The 21,016-nt window shown below is 38.8% G+C and overlaps 1 protein-coding gene across 1 annotated transcript; it reads right to left on the bottom strand.

Moving 5' to 3' along the window:
• Nucleotides 1-479: 479 nt before the first annotated feature.
• ergic1 (endoplasmic reticulum-golgi intermediate compartment 1) lies at nt 480-18,076 on the bottom strand. Its single transcript, XM_023959282.1, has 10 exons — nt 17,934-18,076; nt 12,550-12,611; nt 8,444-8,516; nt 7,979-8,073; nt 5,210-5,334; nt 4,755-4,859; nt 4,611-4,671; nt 4,198-4,298; nt 3,472-3,594; nt 480-1,375 (listed from the first exon to the last, which is right to left on the bottom strand). Exons 1-10 carry the CDS (start codon nt 17,951-17,953, stop codon nt 1,268-1,270), a joined length of 873 nt encoding a protein of 290 aa, XP_023815050.1. The 5' UTR covers nt 17,954-18,076; the 3' UTR covers nt 480-1,267.
• Nucleotides 18,077-21,016: the final 2,940 nt, after the last annotated feature.

Here is a 21,016-nt window from a genome sequence, read left to right as displayed (position 1 = left end):
CCCATTGAGTGGCAGCAGAGTAGTCGAGACGAGCGCATTTCAGCAGATCAAGGATACTGAATCGCAGCAGTGGCAACAAATGACGACTGCCGGCAGAAGAATGTAGGCCAGCTGAGGAGGTGAGTCACGTTAAGAAGCTCTCATTAGGCCGTGGACGTAATCGTGGAGAGCGCTGTGACAGCTTAAAGCCGGCTCGCTGCACAGATGACTCCCTGCTGGGCGTCGGCTTCAGCTGCAGGAAATGACAGGATGCAAAATCCACCTCTTCCATGTTGGAGAGTCACACAAATCATCCCTGAACGGGAGGGGTTTACTCTGACATGTGAGGCGGGCAGCGACACCGGGTCACTCTGGGACACCGCTACTGCTTCAAGATATGAATTACTGTCGCCTAAATCTAGCTTTAATGACTATATTAATCAAATTAAGTCAATAACTTGGAGTAGGCTTTTAAAATGATAAGAAAACAAAGCAAACAATGATTTGAAATGTGCTTTTACTGGAGTAGGAAACAGCCCTACAGAAATCCAGGGCAGAAATGGGCGTCTTTTCAGGCAGAACAGGTTTTTAGGGTTTGTTGTTACCATACTTCAACAAAGAGGCTGCAATAGAAACAGTATAAAGAGATAGAAACCTTAGAAAAATGGAGCACAGAGAGAAAACCTAAAACTGACCTTTCAAAAACCAATTTTTATGTAAATAAACAAGATCTCAAGGCAAACGGGTGAACACTGAAGATAGAAAATAGGAATTATGTGAGTTTTTTGGGAAAAAAAAGGACTTTCAGTTTCGTTTTTTTACCATAAAACATAAAAAACCGTGAAAAACGTGTGGTTTGACGCTGACTGAGCAGGAAACCAATGCAATTTCGTCTCTTGCACACTTTACACTGATCTGCAGTCACACAGGTGATGCACCGAATGTGACTTGACACTTGAAAACGTACTTCACTTCAATCCGGCACACAGTTCTTTAAAATATATCCCCAAAGTAACAAGAGATGGCCTCTTCCCTTCTCTGACCTCCAATGACGGAGGAGACCGACATGTGATAGTCCACGCGTCAGACGAGCGGATGGAGCCCTGAGAGGATCTTGGGTAAAAGATACGCAGCCATGCAAGCCTGGTAGCTATATCTCATGTCGTAGACTCATAGTGGTAAATAAAAACCTCCACGAGAAAAGTTTTTTCTTTTGTTTTTTTGAGGTGGGATTTAGCAAACAGGCTTAGCATCGTGCCACATATAAATAAGAGCCCAGTCTGTGTTATCAGGACATCTTGCCTATCTGGATCTTCTTCCAGGCCTCGGAGGCGGTGAATATGCAGGAGTCGATGATTCCAGCGACGGTGAAGGTCCCTCCTACGATGGCACAAATCTGCAGGAATATCAAAAAAAGAAAAGCGTTTGAAGGTTTTGTGGTCAGCATCACAACAGGCTTCTCTCGATGCTCCTCGGCTGTGACTAATGATAACGCCTGGAAGAACAGTCATCTCCTAAGACGCAAACCTTAACTGCTCGTTAGCAAGGCAGGAAATGCCAGTGGGGACGTTTACTATCGAGCTGGATGCCACTTGAGTCAGATTTCCCTTACTCATTGTGACAGGTTGCATGGCTTTGGGGTAATTTTTTTTTTTTTTTTCATTGTTGGAGATCAAAGTTATTTAAAATCATTGCAGCTCAGTAATTTTTTACCATCTTTTGCTAACAGGTTAGCTTTGTCATGCCTTAAGGGCTAAACAATATCTTGATAACATCACTACAAAACAAACAAACAAAAAAATTTTGTTGTCAAAAACCAATTAAATTTTCATATTTCATTAGCTCACTCACTCGTACATTTACTCGTACATTTCACTTATCCCCATTTTTAACTTATTACTTTGCTCCAGAAGCCATTGTGGTTTTCTGGTTCTACCTTTGTTCGCGTCTTATTGTGAAGTTTTTTTTTTTTTTTTATCTCCCACTCCCTGTACTGACCGAGCGTTCACCTGTGTGTGTGTGTGCACAGATGCTCCCTTTTTGTCTGCAGATGAGGTCATGGTTACAGTAATCACAAGTTACCCAGGCTTCACGTTTACAAAACAAGCCTGAATCATCACTAGGGCTGTTGTTGTGCCTGACATTAAGAGAGGTTTGAGGGGATGCACAAGCATGCCAGTCAACGCTGGCCTGCGATTTGCTCTCATAAATCCAGATGACACTATTCAATTACAAACTTATACTTTTTTTTTGCTTTTTTGAAGTAAAAGAGGAATTTCCTCCAAAAAAGGCAAACTGAGCTTTTTTTGTTCTCTTAGGCCAACATGTGGCTCTTGTTTTCTGTGTTTTGTCTTCTCCTCCTCCTCTTCCTCCGCCTGAAGTGATTTGCTGCTTCTCTTGGAGAGTTTACCAACATCTAACTTTTAGAGCTTTGGTTTAGTTTTTGAAGTCTGTTTTCTTTTCTAATTTGCAGTGATAATGAAATTAGTAAAAGGACAAATATTGAAAATGAGAGTAAAACTAAACATGCAACAGATGTTCATGTAGAGGAAGGTAAAGTTAATGACTATGTCACACACCTAGATGTGTGAAATTGGTTCTTCATCTCAAGGGAGTGGCGAGGTGCAAACACAGGCCCGTTCGAGAACTATTTGCTGATTTAAGCCTCCAAACCCCCTTAACCCTAGGTGACAGGGTTCTATGCGGACCAGAATTGGGTAATGTACAAATATAAATATCAAGGTCGTAGACCGATTGGCCAAAATCCTGCGCGCTGCACGGGGAGCCTACTAGTGTTTGACTATTAGGATTTAGGAAATTTGACATCCTCCGTTTCACCTGTACACACTCATTTTGATGACATCCCTTAAGACAGGGCTGCCCAATCCTGGTGCTTGAGATCTACTGCCCTGCCTGATTTCCATCTCTCCCTGCACTACTTTCCGCTGATTAGCTGACTCTGTTGTCTCCTCATTCCAAATCCAGGTAATCAGAACCAAGCGTTGGAAAAAAGGCAGTGTGGTAGATCTCAAGGGCCAGGGTTGGGCAGTTCTCCCTTAAGAGAACTGCAAGATATACCTGCACTCCCATTAAGATGCAGCCCCTCCTGTATGCAACCCTCTATGGGCCTGGACAGCCCCAAAAACCTGCAACACCTGAACAGGTCAACCCCTGAATGAGTGAGTGCATGTGACTGAGGCTTAGGTGTCAAACAGGGAGGCAGATATCCCATTTTTAAGACACTTTGGTACGATCCAACCAAGGATTTAAACTGACACTCTACTACTAGGCCACTGAGTTGAAAAACCTCTTAATGGCACTCTCTCCAAATATTTCATGCTTTTTTTAAAGCAGATTGATGGAACCTAATGTTTAAACTGGATTTTAAAGTGGTTTCTGTGATTTAAACTCTGACAGAAATCAACAATACATCACATTTCATGAAGTTTAAAACACACAACAAACATGTGTTTTCAGTGCAGTCTGACTCACTGTTGTGATGAAGCGGTAGAAGGGCTGCCTCCTCTCTGTGTACTTGACGGTGATGGGACTGAGGTCGTATCTGAACCAGATTGCGGGGATTATTCTCCCTGTGTGGCTGTAAGCAACATATTCCTGTGCGAGGCAATGACACAAGTTTGTTACGATCATAAAATAGAAACCCAAACGAGTCCAATTCACTCAGCGTGAAGTAAAACAAGGACAATCGGAAACTTTATTTTTCTTCTGCGGCGGTGCAGATGGCAGTGGGTGTTGACAGAATTCCTCTCTCATAAGGTCACTCAAAGTCATAAATGACTCATGATGAGTGAGTTTTTGGACAATAAAACTCACATGAAGCGAACCCGAAGAATGTGAAATAGAGCTGACCACATGACCTTTGAAATATTCACACAAATCCATCCTTCTAAAGTAACAAACCCACTTCTGATCGGACTCTTTAAAATCGAGGCAGGGGAATATTTTTCCACAAGCCCTCATTTCCATTCTTCACAGCTGACTTGTACTTGTTGTTGGTCAACACTGCTGAAGCAGTTGTCAGTCAAAACTGTTCTTGGAAGTGTCTTTATGGTTTGTTGACAACCTGGAGGAGCTTCCAGTAAGTCGGCTAAAGTGGTCCCCTTCCAGGTGAGTGCGCACGTGAACAACAATGTGTGCAGCAGCAAACACACACAGAGGCTTAATCAAACCACACAGAAGCCAAATGTGCTGGGATACCTTGTTTGCTACTGTGTACTGGTAGGAGAACCTCTGTCTGCCTGATAAGTCTTCATATACTGTTGGCACAATCTTCAGAATATAGTCATGTGAAGCCAGAGCTGCAAGAGAGAGAAAGAAAAACAGAAATAAAAATCTAATGGATGGTTTCGAGTTTTGCTTTAAGACCCAGTCTGATGAAAATCATGTTTTCAAGATGATCTTGAGGCATTTTTCTGATGATGGAAGACATATGTAAAGAAAAATAAGCCCAAAATTGCATTTCTTAGGGCTTAAAGCTTCCTGTATGTAAATGACACACACAAGACGTGTCATTTTGGTGCATCAGCCGGACCATCAAGAAGGATTATGTCGATCGCGTAAGGCTTTTAATGAACACGTGTGTGTGTGTGTGTGTGTGTGTGGATACATACGGTTAGATGACAGCTTGTCTGCCCCTCCTAAAGCATTAAAGGCTCCTTTGACGTTGTGTACCTGCATCAGACAGAAGGGAAAAATAAACCTTCCAACTTCAGAGTCTTCAATTCCTCTGCTTCTCATTTTATGCGCGGCCTGACCTGTAATGTATCTCCAAAGGCCAGCTTGTGGATGCTGTGGGTCATGTCGGGGTTTTGGGGCTGCGCGGTGGCGCTGTGTGTCGACACATGGAAGTTTCCTGGTACCTGCGCGGAAATCGACTCCTTCGGTTAACCAAAAGCCAGATGTAACTGGGCTTGTTCGTCCACTTGATTTTTTCCCCAACTCTCTGCCAGAGAAGGGTGTTAAATCTCTACTCTCTGGGTTAATCATTTTAGAGGAAACGGAAAGACTGACGCACAAGTCATGCAGCAAACAAAGGTCCACAGAGCTCACACAAGGAGGTAATTGAATCCCTGAGCTCTTCAATTTAGCACAACTTAATTTATAACATTTTACTCCACTGAGTTCCAGATGAAGAGTGCTATCTGCATTTCCATCCTCTGCACACAGAGCGGCCTTTTCATTCCTCTAGTCAGAGGGATCAAAAGCGTACCTTATTGATAGTGAATTTTCCTTCAAACCGACAGCCCTCGCCTTGATTGATGGGAATCTTCATGGAGTTGTCGATGTGGCCGACTTCATGGCGGCCCATTTCATCCTGAATGTCCAGACCCACCACTCAAAACACAGAGAGGAGAGATCAGGTCAACACACAGTTCAAACTTTGGACTTGTGATTGTGAAAAGGTAAAATGATACGTTGTCATTTGCTTTAACACCAGAGCTTTAGCTCCAATGTTTACATTTTTCCAACTACTCTAACTCAACAATATTTATGCAATTAACGTAATTCCAGTAGATTCTGAGGCGCAGAATCAGCAGATTTATGCTGCTCTACAACTCTTTGCCTTAGTAATGAGTTGCATATCGGTGCAGAACCGACATGAAAAGCTGCTTTTCTCTGTGTCAAAATCAGCCAATTGATTGTGTAAACGGTTGAAGAGTAACGGTAGGTCAAGAACCATATGTTATTTAGGTGTAACAAGCAACATTTCAGGTGTTAAAGGGTTAAAAATATACTTAAAAAAAACAATGGCCTTAAATTTCATGCTTTAATTTAAGTTTTTTGATACTAGGAAGCTTTAATAAAACAGAAAACAACTTTATATTTGTTTTTGCTGCTAAATCTTCATTTCCAATTGACTAATAGTCAAAAAAGTCTGATATTGGGACAACATTGTCTGACTCTAAACTACTTTAGCACATTTTATTAGGCAAAAAAGAAAACATTAGGGCGCACATTCAAGACGCCCCTGGCATAGAATGACCCAAAGGAAACCTGCGTTAGTGTGTGTGGTTTTCCACTCCCCCTTCCATCCTGTAGGCTGCTGTGTTGGCAAAGTGGCTGTGGCCTATTTCAGAGAGGTATGCGCACTCCCGCCTGTGCTACAAAACCTCGACATGCTGCCTTTCTGACCTTTGACATTCCAGTTTGCTACTCCAACTCCACCTGTCCACATCTAGAAATACTCAAACGTAAAGACGCCGACTGGGAGCAGGATGATAGAAAGAGGATCGGGATCGGGATGGGGAGGTGGTGGGGTGAGGTGGGGGGTTGTTATAAGCTATTACATGCGCCCGTGTTTTTCCATGAAGTCACAAATCAAGCCGAGGCAAAACCGTAAAGGTCAGCGGAGGGAGACGGTGTTTAACTCTGGAAAAGCAGCAGAGATAAATAATGAAAAGACGTGCCAGGCTTTCCGTGATGAAACGGTTTCTTCTCTGCAAGTAAATTTGGAACGGATGACGACCTGCTCGGAGGCCTGGAAAAGAAAACGGAGGAACACGAACTCGCTGTGGGAAACAGGCAGAGCCGTTTCTGCACGTTGCACGCAGCCACTTTTCTGTTTAAACCAGCCGTCACTTCACACGACCCCACATCTCAGGCACTTCAAAACAACAAAGCCACAATCCATAAAGTCATCAAGACCTTTATTTGGAAAAGGCAGGCTTGGAGTGAGCTCATCAAAACACATGGCTCGCAGCTGTGGGCTCGCCTCCCAGAGCCTCCATACGGAAAACCTGGCTTCAATTTTCACACGAGCTTTGTTAGCTTTGCCATTTTTGGGGAACGTTTGAGGAATGAGTGTGTGTTTGCTGCACCACCACAGCTCTGACACTGTTTGTGTGTGGGATTCGTCAATGGGCATACTTTCTGAAAGGAGTCATGAGGAGGAAATTAGCCTCGACTGCTCCACGCTCTGGCTCGCTTCAACCTGCCTGCACACCTCTTTGACAGCAGAGCCAACGAGAAAAATCTGGATCTCAGCAATGCTGCAAAACGGGTTGGAGCCGTCACTGGACTGGAGTTCTCCAGAACATACCTGACTTTGAGCGCCAAATATTTCATCACAAGTCAAAATCATTTAAGAGTAAACTATATTTTGCCATATTTATACATATATGTATGTGCCACAACACTTTTTGGATCTTTTCATTTTTGTTGTTTCTGGAATCATTTTGCTCTGGGGAAAAAAAAAAAAGAGAACCTCAATCATGCAATAGTTGCATTGATTTAAGATTGTTTTACTACTTGTTGAACGTGTAAAATTATTAAAGTTCTGGAAAACATAACCATTTAAAGTCCCACTCCCATTATCTTTTGATCTATTTTCAAAGCATTCCCAGTAGTCTTATAATTATGATTATCGGTATGTTGTTTTTAGCCAAAATAACAAAACAAACCAAAAAAAACTGTCGTTTTCAAGGACATATTTTGCAATGCGGCAGTATTTCATTAGAATTCACCTGTCTAATGAGTGGGACCGCTGGCGTGGTGTAAGTTTGCCCACACTTCCCATCATCCCTTAGTTTACACTCTCTCCCGCCAACTTACAGCCCCTCACAACCCTAACCTAACATCAATGGTGCAACAAAAATGGCGAGTAATATCGGAGCTATCCAGTCGTACAGTTTAGAGCCTGATGCCAGCTCGGACGAGACAAACAAAGATATTCAGGGATATTTGTCTGCAAGTAGATGCTTTAGAAGGAGCAGAGCCGCTGATTGTCGTTTGGACATCACAGTTGTGCCTGATTCACAACAATTTGAATAAAGGAATACTCAGAAACACAATTTGAAGTTACATTGTCTTGATATATGTTGTGCATCATGAACAAGAAGCTTGTTAAAAACATTAAAAACCCAATTTTCATTGGAGTAGGTCTTTCAAAGAAATATTTAAAGCAGAACATTTACTTAACAAATAATTCAAATTTACTGTAAAAGAGAAAGTAAACAAAGAGAGTTGTGTGTATACTCACAATCACAGTGTAAGTTTGGCAAACTGATGTTTAAACTCACATCTATCTTCCCCCCACTGTCTTTATCAGGGTCATCCACATACAGTTCATTTACACTGCAACAAAAAGATAGACAAGAACAGGTTGGGATATTCAGAAATTAAAATATTTTGGACCTGCATGGCACCTTCACTGTTTTAATATACAAGGAATTATGATAAAAATAGCAAAAAATAAAAAAGTGTCTTTGTGCGTCTCCGCCAATGCAATTTCCTTCCTGTCAAACCCTTCTCATGTCATCTTCTTATTACAGTCTGCCAACAGGCTGACGCACACAAAAAGCCAATTTCCTGTGAGGAGAAGTCTGCCTTTTCATTGGTTTGGGCAGAGTACATAGTGAAGACAGCGTTCATAACCATTATTAAGTCCTGGTGTGTTTTCAGCTTGTGTGAAGGTTGGAGTTCAGGTGGGTGGTGTGATACCTACATCTCAGTGGCTATAAATCCCGTCAGCTCCGACAGGAATAGAAAGAGAATGAAGAAGCAGCATAGAATGGAAACTGTGGACAAAAAAAAGCAGAAGGTTAAAACATCGCAATGAAAATGCTTTTGTGGCATGTTTTCGTGTTAACGCTAAAAAGACACACTAAAGTTGTTTTTAGGAGGGACTGACGTCAGTTATTAACATGAATGAAATCACAATAGCTGCTATTAAAACAGCAATTTTACTGCTGGTGTTCGCCCTGCCATTAAGCAACGTTTTTCTTTTTAGAAACCATCCAACACTAATTAGCCAATGACTTCCAGCACATTAACATCCTTTCTTTGGCGGGGATGAGCTCATGCTATTTACTAAAGACAGCTGACTTAAAGCTTTCAAACTCTGTACTTGGACCTAAAAATCCCAGAGGAACCTGGAGCGGGAGAAAAAAAAATGGGGAAGAAACCTTTTTAAAAGTGTATTTTTCCCAAACTAAGTGTGTTTTGTGTGTTTCAAATGTGGCCAAAGGCTTACATAAAGCGTTGCCATGTATTTGCCAACATATATTCAAAAACCTGATGTTGTGTATGCTTAACTGGTCTATCCAGTATGGTTAGCACCACAGTCAGGAAGCCCTCATGCAGGTGAGGTGTGTTGACGTGGCAACTGTTTCCTAGGATTTCGCAATCAACCCAAATGTGTGGTTTGCAGGGCGTTGGGACATAAAGGACTGTTTACCCAAAAAGCAACAGGGAGCGTTGCTCTGACACAAAGGGCCACCCCGTTCAGGTTCATCAAAGGGCTTAAAGTAATTCTATTCTTGCTTCAACAGCACACAATGCCACGGGGATTAGTAAAAGGTTAGAGCAACTCCTGCCTTTCAACTTCCTGGCACTGTAAATACTGACAAGCCAAATGGTTTAGAAAAGATTTAACATGAATGCTTTTCTTTAAGCTCCGGCTCATCCAAACCGCTCATTTGTACTGTAATATAAGTCTCAAGCAATAGGACCATGAATCAGTGGATGACATTAAAGCCAACCCCACATTTTTATGATCCGATGAGACATTTATTCTTCTACAGTTCTGCTAAAGATTGTTCGACTTTTCTTTTGTCTTTTTTTGGGGTGGGGGGGTCAGAATAGGCGAATTAAGAGGCTGAAAATTCTGAACGCAAAATACCTCGGGCTGTTTCAACAACAACAACAAAAAAGCTTAATACCACAAAAATGTCTTCCATTGAAAGGCAAAGCAAAAGCAGATGGTGTCAGGATACTCAGTCTTTTGTGTTTATTGTGGCGGAGAATTCCCTTCCAATATGAGTTTGTAATATCTGCCGTCCTAGACAGCAGATGGAGACAGGAAGGGAGGCTGCTTCATGGACTTCCATTTCCTTCATGGCGGAAGCTGCCATCTTTTCATTCCGCCGTCCAGGAGAGAGTTACAATCAGCTCGGTCCATTGTACCACCACTTCCGCTTTGACGATGTTCCTCGTCGGCTCTCATCAGCTGACCGTTGAAAATGTCTAAGGCAGCAAAAACGTGTCATCCGGTCTTTTGAAATATCTATTTTGTGCTGTGATTAATCAGTGCAATCCACTTTGGCACCATGACTTATCGATGACAAACAGGAAAACACATGAAAGGAGGAAAAAAACATTAAGCGCATCACTATTGACTGCTGTTGCGCAGTAGAATGTCAGATGATCATTGCATTTCTCACTAAATTACTGAAACTAAAACCGGTTGAATGTCTTGATGACTGGAGTGCTGGGACAAGCCGGTGCCTGCAATCCTGTCGACTCCAGAAAGCGCAACCAGCACCGTCAAGCCGTTTAGAGTCAAAATAAAAACTGCAAAGGATTTACACATAACTTCTGAGAAATGGAAGGGATGATATTCAGAATTTATGATCTTGAATGAATGATCTTTATTTATATAGGCCTTTACAACATCAGAGAATCAAAGTGCTTTACAATAAAAAGAGATGAAAAAGAGAACATTCAATGAGCCAATTAAGAACAATCAAAAATGACAGCATAAAAATACAAAGTGGAATTAAATATACAAGAGGCAGATAAAAACGTAAATGAATAAGAGCTGACCACATCAGGTAAATATCAAGGATGCATCAATTCACTTTCCCCATGATCCGATCTGAAACTTCTATTTCTGGGGTTTGTTGCAGTTTGACATATGACTTGTTTATTACAAAACAAGAGAAAACTAAAAATTTGGTTCATATCCTTCTATGTGTTTTAATAAGCAAGTAACTATGAAAAACCAGTTTCATTTGGGTTATGGCTTATGGTGTTATCATCAAGTGTAATAAAACAACAAATACCAAATCCTTCTTAATTTAGCACAATCGTTTGACGCTTTCAAAGTAAGCTTACACAGTAAGTGATTCACTTTCCCCATGATTCGGTTTTCCGGTATAGAATATGGTTTGGTCTTCTATCGAGAATAGCGGCCTCCTAGTAAATACTGGAGAGTAGTTCTGTTATGTAAAGTGGAAGGGGCTTCAAGGGCTTTAAGTACAAACAGAAAAAGTTTTCACGGAACTCTGAAATGTACAGTTTCAGGGAAACTTAAGTATCAAAAAAGAGCAACTAAATACATGAAGTGTAACAGTTGATACAGAATCATGAAGAAGTTTTCATATTTGATCATCTTATTCAATTTCAGTGCATCAACTAAAACCAAAACACACTTTGGACGAGTTGAAATTTTGAGTTCCAGCCTTTAAAAACTATTGCTACGACTGTTGAGCCATATAGACATGGCATGAAACTGTGAAACCTATAAGATCATATATTATTATTTCAAAATAGGCTTATTTATAGGAAATCATTTTGTCATTTTGAGATCTTTTTTCTATTTTATCTCAATTTCCTGCTGTTGAACCCTGATTGTACACGGCAGTGTCAAAATCAATGTTTTTAAAACAGAAATGCTGCTTTTTTCAAATTCTAGAACATCAATTTTTATTCATTTATCTACATCAATGTGACATGGCTCCCTAAAATATGTTGTAATTATTCAGAAAACATGTCAGCTGATACACGAGAGAAGAAATTGGTTATTTTAGGTTTAAAAAAAGACACACTGAGCGTTTTAAGGCCAGTTAAAACTGATTGTGAAAGACATCCCTAAATTTTGAATCAAGACACAGAAATGTGGTACCGTAGTATTCTAGTTTGTTTTCTGAGTATTACATGCTTTTTAGTACCAAATGTTAGAAGATAGTACAGAAAACATAAGTAAACACATAAGTTTTTTATATTACTATGTATAGACTAGAAAAAGAATTCAATTCTAAACCAATGTGTGAAAAACGTTGGTATTTTTAACCATAACTTGCTGAGTCATTCATAGCATCAACAACTCCAGTTAATCAATGTGTCTAAAAGGTCCTAAGAAAGCATTCAAACCAGAATCAAGTGAAAACTTTGTCTTGTCGTCTTAAATTTGATTTCATTTTTTTCTTGAATTAAAACAAAAATCTACTTCAACCAAAGAGCTAAAGGTCACCTAAGGAAGGACATTGTCCTTTAGAATTTTTTTGGTAGACAACAAAATTCAATATCATTTAACAACAGCAATACAGCAAGCCTTTTTCCTCAAGCATCAAAAACAGTCACTCATCATTATGCCAGCACCCCCATGTTCTGCTGTTGGCGTTATGTTCGTTTTATGAAAGGCTAAGGTACTTTTGTGCAGATCTAATACCACATAAAGCTTCCAATAAGCAAAACTTTAGACTCTTCAGCCCACAGTGTTTTCCCAGAAGTCTTGAAGATCATCAAGACATTTTCTGGCAAAAACTAAGACCTATAACGAGCATTTATGCCGTTTTTGGATCTCTAAATTACCTTTATTTCTTTGTAATAGATAACATATTTTTACAGCGGGGGGGGGGGGGGGGGGGGGGGGTATTTTTTAAATATGAAAAATTTTAAGGTGACAAAAATGCATAGAAAGAAAACAAAAGTTCACGATGAAGGCAATCACTCTTTGACACCACAGGTTAATTGACATGAGACGTTTACCGATTGAAGATTCCAACACAGGAAGAAGAACAACATCAAAAACCTGGAAGAGCGACTCACTGAAAGCTCCTGTGTATGTTGGCTGGGTGAGATCTTTGGGCACTTTCCTGTAGATGTCCAATCTGAGAGGAGACAAGGGGGGGGGGGGCCAACAAAAAGGAAAAGGGAGTGAGAGAAAAAGAGAGGCAATGCGAACACTATGTGCTGAGAAAAGTAGCACATTCTGTACTTATTATGCTCCACAGTATACCAGAGAGCTGGAATGTTAGCTCTGGACCTCGGCCATCACACATCTCAGAAGCAGACACTTACTTTGGAGAGTTACACCTCTTTCCTCTGCATGTGTGCTTTTAATTTATGACCTGTCCCCAAAAACACAGTCTACGTATTTACAGCTAGAAAAATAATGCTTTGCTGGTTTGTTTTAGGACCATAATTACTTCCACCTGGTACATTCGGATCTTCTGTGAAATCTGGGCATATTAAGGAGAAACACACACACACAAAAAAAGTGCTGCTCAACACAGAAACGATTCACATTCAGGAGCTCTTGCGTTTGTCCTTTTTGGGTAGTGAAAACTTTAACGCTCCACTCCAGCTGTGACACACTCGGATCTCCACATAATTCATCCACTGAAAACATCTCCAGAAATAATCACAGTTGATGCAATAGAGGGTGGGGGGGCAGGAAGCGGGATGCTGGGCTTCCTGTCCACCCCAGACCGCACTGCGCCTCCTCGAACTCTAAATCCCGTTTCCCTTTTTGATCTACATCAGAAAGTGCTGGATTCTACAGTTCTGTAAACTATTTTTCTATTGTCTTTAGATCGCTGTCAGTACAGGAGTGAAGAACAGACAATACAGAGGTGAGGTTGACCATAAGCACTGAGAGGCGCTGGTCTATACCAGCTAGTGTCCATACGAGTATCAGTTTTATTACATTTCGACCTAAAAACAAGGAAGGGGTGAAAAGCAATGCAACTCTCACATAAAGGAGACCTACCACGCTATTCGGTTTTACCCTCAAATTTTCATCATTTACCATACTTTGGGTGAACTATCAGTGGTGAAATCCAAACGCCCACATTCAGCCAAATCTGCACATTTCTTCATACACACACGCACGCGCGCACACACACACAAGGATTTATAGGGAAATCTAATGTCTTTCTGTTGGTTTGTGTGTTTCACTAAACTCCTATGATACTGAAAAAAAAGCTATTTTAAGATCTGGCAACCTAAAAAGAAGCAAAAAAGTTGGCTTTATGTCAATCATTCAACTGGAATCACTTCCAGTGTGTTATACATTTGCATAAAACATTTGTATAACCATGTAAAAATAACTTTAAAGCTAAGATTTAAAAATAACATCCATTTAATTAGGATTAAGTTGGAAAAAAAAGACAAGACAAAAATGAAAAATAAAAGCCAGAGTGATTAAAATAAAGACAAAAAAATTGAGAGTTCATTTTCTTCTTTGAGGTGCTACACCACTAAATATTTGTATTTCAAAATAAACCCAATACCACTCTTATTGGAGACAACAATGTGATGTTTTTCAACATTATAACAAAGAGATTGAGCTAAAAATAAAGATGTATGCTGCTGATGAACACGTGTTCTAGTATCAATATTAAAACTTTACTGTTTCACCGTAAACAAAAAAACAGTGTAAATAGATTATTTGCACTTAAGAAAATTTAAAATATCTTAGATAAGCTAACATGGCTCCCTGCAAGCCTAAAAAACGTCACAAAAAGCTTTATTTATGTTGTTTAATTCCCCAAAACTCTACATAAGTTCTATGGATAATATTTTACATCTCTTAATGGATTTTCTGGTAAGTTAGAATCTTTTCTTCTTTTTTTGAGATACTTCACGTTTTCTCATTTGTGGACAGGCTTAGGATTGCAGAAAGTCAATGTTGTTGTTCCACAGTCATGGGTGGGAAACGTGCAGAATGTGGTTTGCATTGTTCTGCTGAAATATCCCAGGACGTCCCTGAAAACTGTCTAATCTTGACTGGAGCGTCTGCTGCAAATACTATGTTTGTGTTAGGAAGCCATCGCAAGAGGACAAACAACTGCAGTAGAGAACAGTTCAACTCAAAACAGACATAAGGAATAGTCTCACTGTAAATAGCTTTACTGTTGACATAATTCAACATAACACAAGAAATCAAGGTGATTTAAGCAAAGCAGCTTTTTGATTTTTGATAATAAGGTTATCTAACAAGCCATTATATGAGCAAACACCCACTTTTTTACACATTTTTTAAAATAATTTGTACGTAAACATTTTGCAGCTATCAAAGAAAACAAAGCAGCAGCAATAACCTCATAAATTTATGACATGTGGAGACTTGCATCTACTAATCAGAAGGTTTGATAAATCATCTAATAGGTCATTAAACTAAAGCGTGATTTATGAGCAAGCCTTTTTTGTCTTTAAAGTAAGACGCATTTTGCACAAAACCCAAATGTAAATCAGCTGTTAGTTAAAAGATATTTCCCATCATTCCCTCACTCAGTCGGAGGAAACTAAACCCAGCTGAACAAACTGCAGCCAACTTGATTGCATGAATTTGTCATCAGTTTATCATGTACCAAAAATAACAATAGAATTCATGAGCGATACTGTTAACGCTTTAAAATGGCGATAAAAGCAATAAATGTGTGAAAACGCTGAGTATTAACCTCTCCCTTAGGGTCATTATTTCCTGAATTACAGTCAAACCATTTCTCTCCGTGACATGTCAGTGCTCAGGTTCTGTGTTCCCACTTGTTATGTCTGTGGCAAGGACAGGTTGTTCTTAACACAGCCAGATGAAAGCACTCGTTTTATTCAAGGAAAGGTCTTACCAAACAAACTGAATCTCGAGATGAGTCACCGTCAGCACTTCATCTTTTCAACATATTGCTTCCAATACCACACGAGACGGACAGATAAGAATCAGGCATCATGACCTGTAAGCATCACCTGCTCTGAGGGTACACAACAAGCGTCAGACACGGCGCTGCAGCACGTCAAGATTACCGGCACGATCGCTTTGACTGTCAAAAACGCCTAACCAGAACGCTGCAATCACCCCCATCTAGTCAGCAACTTGCACACAGTGGATCATCTGTTTGGCTCAAACCAAGACTTCCTGTGTCAATAAATGACATAGTCAGAGAGGTTTAATTAAACCTGAGGTGGAAAGTCTTCTTATCATTAACTCGTTTCTTCTGGGTTTAGCAGTTGAGTCATTTCGAATGATGTGACCTTTATAAATAGACACCACAGAACAAACTGTTTCACCATTTAACCATGTAAAAGCAAGGCTATATAGATGAAAATCGACACGTAATTAACTACTTTTTAGAGTAACAGAACATTTTAAGAGCTGTAAATATTATTTTATAGACTTTAAATGTGTGATGAAAAAAACATTGCAATTTAAAACATAAAATAAACACTTGAACTTTATGAAATAAACATCCAACTATAAAGACATTTTCAGCTCTGCTATAACCCCTTTAGTACATAGTTTGGGATTCTGCCCTTTTAAAAGAATTTTTTAAACTAATGTTTGCAGAAGGTGTAAGACTTTTAAATGAGGTTTATTGGACTTAAAGAGGTTTTGACCCTCTTCCATTGGGAGGCGAGATTAGCACCTACTGTATCATCTTTGAAGCTGAGTGGCCAAACAGTGACGTTCATGTGAAAAAGTACTTTGCACCAAGATCACAGCTTTTAGGATAAGACCATTTCCTGTTGAACTACCAAAAGACCATGCTCCTCTTACATGCAACAGTTGCACCAGATCTGTATACATTTGCTTTTCAGAAACAGCCCAAACTGGTACCACTGTGTTTGCAAATAAAACTCCAACATTTTAGAATCAGCCGACTGACAGCAGGAAAGAGCATTTCCATTGTATCCAACAGACTTTAGCACGTTAGCTCCGCTGATGGAGACGCACCAGAGCTTTCATTTATCATGGTATCTGAAGTTTCAAAGAATAAGAGCAACAAAAGCAGTACAAAAAACTCCACCTTAAATAATCCTATACCTTGCTTAAACCCCTTAAAATGATCTTTGTTCTTTTAGACTCAATCTGCTGACAACAATTACCATCTATTTAATGCAAGTGAAAAGCCAAAATGCAGTTATGTTTGCCTCTGCATAGCTTTAAATGAAAAATTCTTAACTTTTTCCTTAATTGTTGTCAAAGACTGAAGTATTATATCCATTAAAAATCTACCCAATATTAATTCCTTCTTTAATATTAAAGCAGGCATCACATTAAACCACCTCATAACAAACACAAAGATAAAGATTAGCGTTCATTGAATTTATTAGTTTGTTTTGAAAAAAGGGATAACTACAAGTGTTTCTGTTAAACATTCTGAATCGAAACTTGACAGACATGCGTCTTATGATGCACAAAATCCATCCATATAGTGAAATCCATGTCAGACATTCTCACATTGATGACTAACAGCAGGATTTTTCTCAACTGACAACACCTTGAACCAACCAAATTGGTCAACAGAACTGTTTCCAGCTGTTGTAATGGTTCAGGGAACTGATGAGGCATCAGAGGGCAACATGACCACACCATGACCTGCAGTCACAGGAGTTAGCGCAAGTGTAGAGGTCATAGCAAAAACTATGCAACACCCTGAGCTGTAGATTGATTTAAAGAAACAACTATGACCAGATAAATTTAAAAAAGACTGAAAAAAGCTGTCACTGTGAAGTTATTGAATAATGTTCTTTCATCTGTACACATTTTTTACATAGGTAATCTAAATATTAACAATTTTAAATATTTATAGCCAAAATAACAGATTTTAACTAGTAAGCATGACAAAATTTCAGGTTTTATTGTCTTAAGAGCATTAACAGGATTCAAAACAATGTGGAAAGTATAAACATCCGGTCTTTTATTTTCTTAAGGTGTGTCCAAGACGGATAGCACTTACTTCCATGTGGTACTCACGTTTCGCATTATCTATTTAAATGGTTTGAATTTCCTACAGTTTAAATGTTTATTTGTGGCTATTGTTTGTTCAACAACCCTAGACAGAGACTGCTTTCCTTTTGTGCAACGAAAAGATGTCAACACTGGAGTTTTTGTGATGCTAACTTCTCCTTCCTTGAGTTACTGGAATCACCGCTCCACACCACCACCACGTCATGCAAAATTAACTCTGGTGAGGAAACTAGTGCATGTGAAATAAAAAAAACTCCTTGGAGACTGTTTTGGTCAAAGAACCCACGCCCCGTATGACAATAGTAGCTTATTCTGGCTAATTGGAAAGCAATTACAACTTTAACCAACTCTTGTGGAGGCTGCTGTGCAAAAACTGGCATTTCATGTCTCAGCTCACAGAAAGCGGCAAACCGTCAATGCGCCGTCTTTTTCATACCTAAACAAACGTAAACCTCGTACTCACCTTCTAACATCGAAAGGCATGATTTATGCTCGTTTAACGGGAGTTTTTAGGGGGAAAAAATACAGAAAACGGACAGTGTTTCTTGATGCTACCGGGTGTTTATGGGTACCGGGTTGACGTCAGCTTAGTACGCTTTGCAGATTCTGATTGGCTGACAGGAACTTCCTGTCTGTGGGGATTCTACTTCCTCCACGGCGGCTGAAGTAACTTCCGCGTGGATTTTTAAAAATGTTTTTGCTGTTTTAGTTTTTAAGGTGTTATTTTTAAAGTTGCTGTACAGTACATGATTCAGAAAAAGAGTAGTGAAAGAACATGACTGAAACAGCAAAGTAAGCACCGAATCACAACTGGTAACAAAAACTGCCACCAAAGCAAAACACAAATTCACCTACATACATAAGGCACCCATATAGCTCAAAAATTAAATTTATGCAAAAAAAAACAATTGACCACAATAAAATTACATTGAACAGACAGAAAAAGCAATGAGCTTTCAGAATGTATATGATAAATAGTTAAAATATTTTTTAAGTAAAAACAAATTTGACAAAGTACATGAAGATTTATTTAAAAGAATGTGCCCCAAGAATTGCTACCTATAATATTCCCAAACAACTATAATATATTTATAGCATGAATATTTTTATATATATATATAAAGGCAAAGCCAATAGACTAAACAACTTTTTTTCCTGCCTCCTCCATGTAAGCAAAATTTAAAAATCAGGAATTCTCCAAATGCCACAACCAAGAACAGAAAATACACCACTTGCCTTACTGTTTTTTTACTATCCCCACAAACACATGATATGGAAGCAAAGGATGTTTCACTAAATTTTGTGGCTAGGACATTAGATGATGAGGACATGTCCTGTGTTTTTCCTGTGTGGTTCCCTTGTTGCCCATAGAGACAATGACAGTAAACAGACAGGGCTGACAGCAAGTGACAGCAGAAATTGGACTGGAGGAAATACCTCTCTTTCATCCTTTATTTCACTTCCCTTTCTGGATTTGGGTAGTACTTTTATGTCAAAAGTATTGAAAACAAATACATCACAACAGCTCAAGATGTGTTTTCAGTGCTCAGTATCTATGGTGTTTCAGAACAGAAACACACTTTGTTTTATTACTTTGCAATAGCTTATGTTGTTACTCCATAAAAAGGTTCCCCTTTTATCAAAGAAATGTACATTTTGGTTTCTGTTAGTCATCATTTCCACACAAATGTTTTTTTAAAGTTTGGCCAGATTAAACTTTTTATTAAAAAAATATAATGTACATAAAACTAGAGGCAGAAACTGTAAATAAATAAAAGATAATTAAATTTAGAAAACATAAAGACCTTAATGTTGTTCTGTGTTGTCAAAAACCATTAGTGTTCTTCTGTTGCTTAATTCCAAATCTTTTTTCTTCATGACTTGAGGGAAAACAGGAAAAAAAAACTGTTTAGGTACAGACTGTCTTCAGCACAAGTTTGACCCTCCTCCGCTGTAGTTTGAAACATTCTTGCTTTGTGGTTTGTGCCTCACCGTTGACTCATCGCGTGATGGTGTAAGGTCAAACTGAGATTTTAAAACTCTGTTGGGATTTGTTAAGTTTCTGTCTTTCAAGATTCCCCCCTCTTCGTCTCTTAGAGCCATTGGCCGTATTCAGAGAGTTTAGAACACGTCCCATTTTCTTTGACTTGATAGATTCCACTTTGGTTAGATCACAGTAAATTGATTGTGATGTCACAATCTGATTTAGGAGATTAATATAACCTGAAAAATGACATGGCTACATATTTAATATGAGCTTCAAGGACACTGTGAAGAGCAATTTGTTTAGCTTCTACTAACACAACTGTAACTCTGTGTCGCAACACTTCCAGATTTGTTTCACAACAAATCACCATCAGCATGTGGGGATTTGGTTTCAAGACACAAAGGCTTTGACACAACCATGCTGCCAGCAGATGCACTTATTCCAATAATAAAGATCATCTCACTTCCGTGTTATGAGTCAGGTTAATGCAGTCTGAGTCAGCAAGCCACACCAACAAATGAAAAGTGTTTCCCAGTGCGACTTCAACTGTGTATAGCTTTTTTTTCCCCTTAGCCCAACAGTGGAGGAAAGAGAAATAGGGTTTTTGTGTTCCTGTCATCATATTTTTTAGTCATCAATAGCAAAACCTATAGTTATAAGACCTCCACCTGCTATTTTTCTGGTAAATCCCTGTATCATTTCTCAGCGTGTGGAAATTTACTGGACTTCAGATTTCTATACAGTGATTAACTTTTATGGTTAGCCTTTGCTCTCGGAGCATTGAACACTATGTACCTTGACCAATAAAAACAAAGTATAAACTTTTATGACATCCATGGCAAGTATTTACTTATTATGTTGTTATTTGTCAACTCTTAGTTAGAGGGGCAAAATAGGAATCTAATTAAACGGCCACCTCATGGAAATTTCTGTAAATTCCTAATTTTCTTTTATATAATAACATTTAGGCAAAGACAAAAAAACAGGAAGGATTAATTAGAAGCAAGTCAAAAAAAACAGTTTTCAAGTTTGAGTAATGTTACTTTCAATAGTATTACGAAAGTTAAAGTTTAAAAAAGGTCAGCTAAACATTTTCTGAAGAACAAAAAAGTAACTAGTGAAATAACAAGTCAACTACTGAGTAACAGCTTGAGCATGTCTAATGAATGATTAAAAGACAGTCAAATCAGTTTAGTTTATTATTACTAGAGCTAAAACTCAAAAGTGAAGTTTTATATGTTATGATGCAACAATAAATCCTCAAAAATCAAACAAAACAAGCTACATTTCTTTAATAAATTAAAATGAGTAATTTTTAGCAATAAAATAAAATACATAAATATTGTGGCAATAAATTAATTTCAATAAATGTAGATTTAGGTAGCCATATGAGGTCTGGAACCTTCCAAATAAAAATAAGACATAAAAAAAGGACGTTCCAAAATTTTATTTTCAATATAAAATTTAAATGAACTACATTTGTGTTTTTTTGTCAGCATTAAGCTTTCATCAATGGCTAAACTGTAAAAAATAAAAATTGATGAGTAACGTTTTTTATT

Source organism: Oryzias latipes, chromosome 10, assembly GCF_002234675.1.
Source record: "Oryzias latipes chromosome 10, ASM223467v1".
NCBI classification, from domain to species: domain Eukaryota; kingdom Metazoa; phylum Chordata; class Actinopteri; order Beloniformes; family Adrianichthyidae; genus Oryzias; species Oryzias latipes.
This window is presented reverse-complemented; position numbering and strand designations above follow the sequence as displayed.